The 10,011-nt window shown below is 32.6% G+C and overlaps 2 protein-coding genes across 2 annotated transcripts; one reads left to right on the top strand and one right to left on the bottom strand.

Moving 5' to 3' along the window:
• The first annotated feature begins 1,138 nt into the window (after positions 1 to 1,138).
• On the top strand, positions 1,139 to 2,782 carry LOC141527513 (uncharacterized). The gene is made up of 2 exons (XM_074243048.1): positions 1,139 to 1,773; positions 2,124 to 2,782. The coding sequence occupies exon 1, from the start codon at positions 1,154 to 1,156 to the stop codon at positions 1,769 to 1,771; it is 618 nt and encodes a 205-aa protein (XP_074099149.1). The 5' UTR covers positions 1,139 to 1,153; the 3' UTR covers positions 1,772 to 1,773; positions 2,124 to 2,782.
• A 3,942-nt stretch (positions 2,783 to 6,724) lies between these two features.
• On the bottom strand, positions 6,725 to 9,747 carry LOC141527182 (uncharacterized). The gene is made up of 2 exons (XM_074242520.1): positions 7,382 to 9,747; positions 6,725 to 7,284 (listed from the first exon to the last, which is right to left on the bottom strand). The coding sequence occupies exon 1, from the start codon at positions 8,757 to 8,759 to the stop codon at positions 7,725 to 7,727; it is 1,035 nt and encodes a 344-aa protein (XP_074098621.1). The 5' UTR covers positions 8,760 to 9,747; the 3' UTR covers positions 6,725 to 7,284; positions 7,382 to 7,724.
• Between the last annotated feature and the right edge of the window lie 264 nt (positions 9,748 to 10,011).

The raw sequence follows: 10,011 nt of genomic DNA, 5'->3' as shown, positions 1-10,011 counted from the left end.
CGTGCTATTTTCTTGAAAATGAGTGATCAATCTTCATATTCAAATAAAAAAGGAACTCACAATGTTCCTAAGCATCGATCAATTGCGAAAAAACGCAAGTTTACCGGAAATAGATTTACATTTGAGCAATCTACTGCGAATACCAGTACGTCCGCAGAAAAGTTATTACAAAATAATGACAATAATGTTGTGATTGACCCATCTCGTGGATATTGTATTTTGCAATTTTTATCAGTTTTTAGTGCAATTAGTAATTTAGTGGTGTATAAAACCTGTCAAAAAAGTTACTTTCAATCAAGCAAGTTCAAGAGGCCTAGGGTTCAAAATTGCTATTATTTGTGAATGTGGCAATTCGTATATTAATTCTGGACCAATGATTAATAACGCATTTGAAATAAATAAACGTATTGTTGCTGTGATGCGTCTATTGGGCATCGGAATAAATGGGATAAATTTTTCTGTGGATTAATGGATTTAGCATGCAAATTTTACGACCAAACTTTTGCGGGATGTTTTACGAATTTACAGATTGCAGCCGAAACTGTTTGTAAGCTCAGTATGCAGCAAGCTATAAATGAAGAAAAAGAGCTTACATTAAAGAAAGAAAATTCGGAGACAAATTTGACTGTTAGCGGCGATGGTACCTGGAAAAAACGTAGCCATACTTCCCGTTTTGGAGTAGTTACGCTGGCAGGAAAATACAGCAAGAAAATTCTTGATTCATGTGTAAAATCTACATATTGTCAGAGTTGTGTTTTTGGAAGAAAAAAAAAGATAGCGAACCTGAAGATTATGAGGAATGGCTATCATTACACGATGAAGAATGTGATGCCAATCATAAAGGATCTGCCTCAAAAATGGAAGTGGATAGTGTAAAAGACATGTTTGGTCGTTCCATTAGTAAATATGGTGTAAAATATACCCGCTATATTGGTGATGGTGATAGCGCTACCCACAAAGGACTTATAGATTTGAATCCTTATGATATTCCTGTTGCTAAATTGGAATGCTATCTACATGTGAAAAAAGAATGGGAACACGTTGCCGAAGTGTAAAGAACATTAATAAGAAATTAGGAGGAAAAAGTAAAACATCACAAAAGTTAGCTGTAAATTTTATAAATAAACTCCAAAAATATTATGGTTTAGCAATTATGAGGAATCAAGATAATGTAGATGAAATGTATAAAGCAATCTGGGCAACATTTTATCATTTCTGTTCAACTGACAAAAACCCAAATCATAAAAATTGTCCAGAAGGCGCTGAAAGTTGGTGCGCTTATCGCCGCGCGGAAGCTGAAGGAATCACTAGTACATTTAAACACGATTACCTCCCACTGGATCCAGAAGTACAAGAAGCTATAAAACCTATTTATGAAGACTTATCTCGATATGAATTGCTTCATAGATGTAAAGGTAACAATACTCAAAACAACAATGAAAGCTACAACGGTTTACTTTGGCACTTTTCACCCAAGCATCTTCATAATGGCTTCAAAACTATTGAATTGTCAAATAATTTTGCAACTGCAATATTTAATGACGGTTATTCGTCAATTTTGAAGATATTCAATGTAATGGGAGTGATAGTTGGACCTGCAGCAAGAGATTTTGCGGCTCTTAAGGACGACACGAGAATACGAATCGCTGATTATCGCCAAAGGGCTTCTTCAAAAGAAGGTCGATCATCTAGAAGAAAAGCTTCTTCAGCTGAACAAGCCCTTTTCGAAGAAGAGGAAGGTGTATTATATCGCCCTGGAATAGCAGATTAGCTGTAAATATGATTTTAAACCACTTATAACAGTGGAAACGATCATTTTATCTTTAAACGCGTTTTTCTCGAAACAGCATTTTCCGAATTAGCTGCAGTGATTACTCAAAAACAAATGATCCGATCACTATCGAATTTTTTTACATGTTCTATATATAGTTCTCCGTACAATGACCTATCGATTTTTTGATCTGATCAAAAATCGAATTTTCGCAGAGCCACAAACGACCAAAATTTTAGGTAAAATTCGACTATTTTTTTAAAACGCCGCCATATTGTCAATTTTTGATTTTTTTATCGTAGGTCATTGTACAGATAATATTATCTAGTTTAACGAGATATTTTTTTTTTAGATTTCATCCACGGAGAAGGCCGGAATCACTGCAGCAGTGAAGGACCTTTTTTTTTTCGCGCCGTTAGAGATCGACGATAACTTAAAAAATATTTAATTTTTTTCTTCAAAAATTTCATTATGTATTCTTAAAACATGTATAAATATATTCTTAAAATTTTAAAATAATTTATAAAGTATTTTTTTTAATAAAAATTCCCAAAAATCACGTTTTTTTTAGGCCGTTACACTAGGTGTGCCCCTTAACTTCCCGCTAAGAAAATTGAAAATTTTTTTATTTTGTTGCAAATATTGGCAATAAAGGCATACATATTCCAGAAAAACTTGGTCTTTACTTTCCTATAATTATTTTAAATATAATTGATAGTGTACATGTTATTTTATAGAAGTGTTCTCCAAATGATTCTTCTTTGAGTGATTTACCTGAAAAAATGTTATTAATTATTAAAAGTTGGATATAAGAACATAATTATTTAATAACAATTGCTCCATTTCAACACCCAGTAATGGACCATTTAAAATATGACATATATGTAAAAAAATATTATTATAATATTTTCTAAAGTAGCATACTATTATGTTATTGGAATAACATACATAATTGCTTCAAAACAAAAAGAAATCATTAATTTTAGAATTTCCGGTTTTTGAAATGATTAACTGTTGATAAACCAGAATTAATTACTTACGATTATTATTAAGTCATGAATATTTCCTTCCATTTTATCTTGAGTCCAATACCAAGTTTTCGAAATATGTTTGTTAAAATTTACTCAACATTGATTTAATATTTTTATCACAAATCAAAACTATCCAATGACTATCCAAAATAGTATTTAAATTTTAAAATCAAGTGTAATATTCCATCATCTGTAATTCAAAAAAAGAATTGTGAACGATTATTATATTTCAATTATCTGCATTAAAAAAATGAATTTCTGATATATCTTCACCATTATTATTTGATCTTAGCAACTGAAATGAAAAGAAAATCTATTATTACTTTTTTCAATGATTAACGTAATTTTAGGAGATTGCAGAACATTTTTCTTGTAAAAAAACTTTAAAATTTCCTGAGTTCAAGCTGAACTCTATAAAAAGACGTAAAATTTTTTAAAGTTGAAACATCTACTAAAGCCTTGATGCCATAAAGATTTTAATAATTCTGTAATATCTTTGAATTCTCAACTGTCCTAAATTTTTATAGAATTCAATGAATTTTTAAAACTGCTTAGAAATTAAAAATTTAATTACAGTATTTTAGCTTATATGTTATCATATTTTTTTTTTAATTTCTCATACAGCAACTACGTGGTGTAAATTATGGCATACTGTTGCACGTAAAGAACCCTACACCTTCCCCCTATTAATCTCTTTAAATTAATAGGCCTTCTGAATTTTTTACATTGTACATAATAAGTAGTGAAGCTGGGGGGTGATACCGACATCACAGGAATCTGTTTTACCAACAGAGGGTTCATGTCCATGCTAAGTACCATTTGTCGATATGGGTGACCTGTTTTACCGACAGTTTGAGGATATGGTCAAGGTTTTGCAGGTGGCGCTGGTGGTGAATTCCGCCGCCATCTTACTGTCCGCCATTTCCCCGCCATTTTTAAAATTTATCCGCCATTTTGAATTGTGAATCCGTCATTTGAATCCGCCATTTTAAATCCGTCATCTGGTGGCTGCTATCAGCCATTTGAATCCGCCATCTGGTGGCTGCTATCCGCCATTTTGAATCAGATTTCCGCCATCTGGTGGCTGCTATCTGAAATCCGCCATTCTGAATCCGCCATTTTAAATTTGCTATCTGAAATCCGCCATCTGGTGACCGCTATCCGCCATTTTGAATTGTGAATTCACCATTTTGTTAAAAAATGCACCTGTGATCTAACCATCAACTATAGTTGCTTAGATCACAGGTGCATTTCATTGTTTATATTCCGAAAAGATTAATATATTCAAACTGCATGTATGACGAGTACATGCGAGAAGATACACCATCTGGTGAGGTTTTTGTCAACCTTAGGTTTAAGCCTGTTCAAGGTCATACGCAGTTTTCTTTGTTCTCCTGCGTAGTAGATGACGTCATCAGATAGGTTTGAACCTGTTCAAGGTCGCGTAACTGCGTAGTTTTCTTTGTTCTATTTCTAACTGCGTAGTAGATGACGTCATCAGACAGGTTTAGACTTGTTTTGTGAAAGGGGTGGGGGAAATTTCCACGAACCAGATGACTCATTCTGTTCTAGAATTTTCTAACTGCACAGTAGATGACTCATTCTGTTCTAGAATTTTCTTACTGCGCAGTAGATGACGTCATCAAACCGGTTTCGAGGTAGAGGAGTGGGGGTAACTACGCAGTATTTTCTGCCTATATAAGCAGCTCGCTGAGAGCGTACTTCATAAAAAACGAAGTACACGTCTCCAGTGAAGTACCAGTTGTCGATAGACAGTAGTGAAGTATTGGTGATATACATCTTCTGCCTATCAGTATTACTAATTGTAAGTATTCATTTACTGTCTAATTAAAATATGAATTGAATGAAGAATCATTTAATTAATTAAAAAATTTTTACAGCTATCAATCATGGATCTTACCAAAATAAATGAGGTTAATTGTCTTACTGGGATTCTTCCTGTTAAAAAAATGATTCATTTGGAGTTTAATCGAGAATATAAGATTAATGGTATCAAAGCTATTACAACTCAGTATGGGACTAGGATTGTTGCCAATATAAACGATGAATTTAACATTTATCTACCATCAAGAACTATTCAACATCTAAAAGATGATAACTTCATGAAGAGTTTGAATGAATTAATAGATTCAAACTATCTGTTTTTGCGTTATCATGGTGGAAAATATAATAAATTTGAATTTATTAATTCTAGTCTTGATGTAAAAATGACCAGTGGAATTATTTAATCGATAAAATATTGGATTTCAATATAAATAATTCGTTGTTTTTATTTATAATTCCTCACATTTTTAATTTAAGATTAATATTTATAATTCAAATTCAATAAGTTATACTTAATCATAATTTTTTAAGTTACTTATCATAATGATAGTTTGAATTTCGCGCTTCTTGTACTATAGCCATCTACTATCAGTTTATTCTTAGAGCGTGAAAGCTGTCAATTCAAAAATATTAAAAAAATTTTCTGGTTATATATACATATATAGAATAATACATGACTTTTAATTTAAATAAAAGATAAATAATTATTATTAGTTTATAATATTTTGTTATTAATATTATTAATATTTATTTAAATTAAAAGTTATGTATTATTTGATAAATTAATATGGGTTTGATGTGCTCTCTATCGTCAAATCCAAAAATCTGCTAGCGATATATTTTGAAAATCAATACTCACTTTTTATTTTCAAATTACTTTATAAAATAGCATACAACTTTTAATTTAAACAAAGTTAATAATAGTAATAACAAAATATTAGAAAATAATTATTATTTATCTTTATTTCAAAAATTATTATTATTATTATTATTTGATAAACTAATATGGGGTTGATGTGCTCTCTATCGTCAAATCCAAAAATCTTCTAGCGATATATTTTGAAAATCAATACTCAGTTTTTATTTTTTAATGGTTATATAAAATAATGCATGACTTTTAATTTAAACAAATATTAATTATAAAATTTTAGAAAAACAAAAACTGATTATTGATTATCATAATTAAAAAATCAAAAACCATTACGCCATCTGTTGATAAGTATTAATATCAGTAGTAGTGTAGGAAAATTATTTGAATTTAATAACTAACAATAATTAATTCTATTCTTAATTAAATGTGTTAGGATGAAATAATAATAACAATTATAATTCATTTATTTTAGATTTATTGAGTGCTTACAAACCAATCTTTAAAATTTTTTACATTTTCCAAGGCACATAAATCAGATAAACGATCATGATAATTACAAAAATGATTGTTATAAATTTTCATACTTTTTAGAGAGGGACATTTGAAATTATCGAGATCGATTACAATTTTATTATTACAATCAATTAAATTTTGAACCCATAACTTTTTCTCGATACCTTTGACATAAATAATTTTTTTATTACAACTTAAATAATTGACAACTTCTTTGAGCTTGTAATATGAAGTTATTCCAGCATTCCAACCGATTCCATGATAATTTCGGATCAGCCAGGTATTCAGACGTTGATAGTTGACTGGTAACACCTTCCAGTGATATGGCGGTTGGAATAGTGTGCATGATAACTCTTCAATATTATCAATATCATGTTGAATTGTTATTGAGGCCAACTCCTTAACAATGAAGCGATTATCAGCTCCTCTGAATCCTTGAATGTCTAGAATGATCTCCATTTTTACTGCTCTTGACAACGAAGAGTGACTCAATGATGACTCTTACAATCAATTCAACCTTTTATAACGCGATCTGTGGATTTTACCCCCACCATTCGATAATCTTATTGGTTAATTATTTTTCTTGATTAATTAATAATAATTTGATTGGTTATTCAAACTATACGGTAGAGTTTTGAACTGCGTAGTAGATGACATCATTAGACAGGTTTGAGTCTGTTCAAGGTTATGTAGTTCTCTTTGTTCTATTTCTGCTGCGTAGAAGATGACGTCATCGGACAGGTTTGAACCTGTTCAAGATCGCGTAAATGCGCAGTTTTCTTTGTTTTACTTCTAACTGCGCAGTAGATGATGTCATCAAACCGTTTTTGAGGTAGAAGAGTGAGGGGTAACTGCGCAGTATCCTCTGGCTATAAAAGCAGCTCGCTGAGAGCGTACTTCACAACAGTGAAGTACAAGTTTACAGTGTGAAGTACGAGTTTACAGTGAAATATTGTGAAGTACCATAGTAAAATAATGTAGTGACTCTGCTACCCTGGAAGCTGCTACCTGCTGCTGAAATCTGCTGTTGGAGTCTGCTTTCTGGTCCTGGAATCTGCTATCATCACCAGGATGTACGGGTGCCGTCTACCATTCAGGCGAATGCATGAATTGGAAACTGAGCATAATCATGAGATCACAAACATCAGAATAGTTAGAACACAATTTGGATTCAACGTTGATATATGCTTGGACAACACTTGTTCAACGTTTCTCCCTGCTGCATGCAACCAGAAGTTTTGAATAAGCCGCATCTACTTGCAAAGATGAAGAATATTATCAATAATGGTGAAAAGATTTATTTGTATTACATCGGTACATCATACAATAAATTTAAATTCATTTACACACCATCTATACCAACTGTGCAATTAATGAAAAAGTTTAAATCTATGTAATGTTACTAATATATTTCGTATTTATTATAGTAAGGTTTATAATTAAAAACCCAAAATTATAAAAAAGTTTTTCTTTATTTACTATTTTTAATTACATCATGTTTATTTACTATTTTTAATTACATTAAGTTTATTGATTAGTACAGGATCAATAATTTTATTTATTTGTTGTATTCGTCGGTGAAATCGTTCTCCGTCTCTTGCTGCTTGTTCCCATGATCCTTTCCTCGCTTGTCTGGATGCAAAGTCCCATACATACATGTAATGTATGGTGGGTTTGGGATCAAACTGCACCATTAAGTAAGTTTTCTCACAGTGCTGCTGATGGGATTGTACTCAATTATTCGATCGTGAATTATCAAGCAGTAAGCAGCAGTTTGATTTGGAAACTGTGCTGATGATTCAAATTCCAGGCGTATATCCACAGGTCCAGACTTGATTGACTCGTTCTGCTTGGAACAGTCAATTATATACAGAGGTGCTTTATTCAGAAAAATTTTTTTAGCCAATAGCGGTTCAGCTTCTTTTCCATAGTAAGTACTTTGAAAATTTGTGTACATATCATAGATCAAGGCATACTGATTATGCACAATGTTGAGGTTCAAATTTCCATATGGATAACTCTGAGAGTTCAAGAACAGCTTAATGTCTCTTATACTGCAGTGATCAAACTCGCTTGCGTTTTGATTCGATTGATTCTTTCTTGCTGTTTGGAATCCAAGGATAACAAAACGAGGTTTCTCAAGCTGATTTGTTGTTTTGATTACCCAAATATGCTTGTTGGTAGCTGGTAGCAGTGGATACTCATACAATTCCCAAGTCCAGAAACTGATTGGGATAGCTGGATCGGAGGTTATGTAATTCAACACCTCGATTTTTTGCTTGTCAGACATTGTTATATACGGTACAATCCACTCAATTTTTTGAATCGTAATTGAAACATTTTCATTCTCAACGGTAGCAACATAAGCATTTTGATCAGTATTTGATCTGATCAGTATCATTTCATGCTTGGCATTCACGATAATTCGTTGATAATCTTCAGCAAATCCAAGAATGAAACTCAGCGGTACTGAGACATCAAAGTAACCGCTATTATCAGTCAGCTTGTTGTCATCTTCATTAACAATCCAACCAGCATTTTCCAGAATATTTTGTTGTCCCGGACTCAGAGAAGCGTATCCTTTCATAACACTGGTGATACCAACATTCTTACATCTATCGATTTCTACACCATTGAGCTCATAACGTATCTCTTCAAACATATGACAAACAGCCATGTTGACCATCTTCGTAGTAGCACTTACAGCAGTACTATCAGCTTTCCTCATTCTTCCATAAAAATGTAATGTGCTCTTGCTTGGGAGCAAGCACCGATCTTGATGTTGAACAGCAATCCTGATTTCATCACTGTTGTTGAATGTTGATGATATGGTAAGTGTGAATGAGCTTCACAGTGTGCAATAGACTCATCGAAAATAATTGATTTTTTTATATCTAAGATTTCCGCCATGGTATCACACAAGCTAGACAACAAAAATTTATTTTTATCTTGTGAATTTTCCACGTAATTTTAGTCCTAGACTTTTTAGGAACTCTGCGTTTTGACGTGTCAACACTTTCAGAGCTCGATGATGACTGATAATCTTTGGACATCCTGCAATCCTTTTATACCCGTTACCAGTCTTTGTCTCATATACGATACCCATTACAGACTTTTTATATGCAGTCTTATCGTTATAGTCTCGCCACGGAAATTTGCTATTCTCCCGTCCTGATCAACAATGCGGAGCCTCAAGTTGTGTATTGCTCGTACGGCGACTGGTAGGTAAATGATGTTTGTTGGCACTTCCACTATCTTATATCCTGCTGGAACCCTCGGGAAAAATTCATGGATTGTGTGATTCTTCTCACCATTGATGTACGATCCAGTAGTTATATTGCACTCGACTCTCAGAGCATTGATTTTCAATATTTTGACTGGTAAATCAGATTTATGTGCTGTGTTAGGTTCAAGCACGCGGTTGGTAAATCCAAGTAATGATCCAATGGAATCTTCAGGCTCAAAATTTATATATTGATCACATCTTATTTCACTTCTCAACTCATTGTTGTTTGCTTTTAAAGTGAAACTTAGTTCAGGTAATGTCTTGTTTATATAAGTTTCAATATCTTTAATTTCATAACTCCCTGTTGGTATAGTTATTTCTTGAAATCTCTTGATTGTACTTCTTTTGGATCTTTTTGATGACACATAAAATTTATTAGCACCAACATCAATATTTGGTATTGAATTAAATGTCAGGAGCTTAACGAGTCCAAGTACAAAATTTTTTGTTGGTGATAGCTCAATCGGCGGAAAATAATTTGCCTCCAGTATGGAGGAGTTTCCGGATAGTGTCAAGGTGAATGACTCTGCCATGACTGACGCTTGTTGTCCCGACTCACTTCAATTTATAGTTGTCCAGCCAGGAATTTTAAGCACAAATGTCCACATATGATTGTATCAAAGTCTTGATATCTTTTATGATTGTACTTTACGCTACCTACATCGAGATATTTCATCAAGTCTTGTGGGGGTTG

This window comes from Cotesia typhae, unplaced genomic scaffold (assembly GCF_013202065.1).
Source record: "Cotesia typhae breed Kobodo isofemale line unplaced genomic scaffold, CoteBio_Ctyphae contig_4, whole genome shotgun sequence".
NCBI classification, from domain to species: Eukaryota; Metazoa; Arthropoda; class Insecta; order Hymenoptera; family Braconidae; genus Cotesia; species Cotesia typhae.
This window is presented reverse-complemented; position numbering and strand designations above follow the sequence as displayed.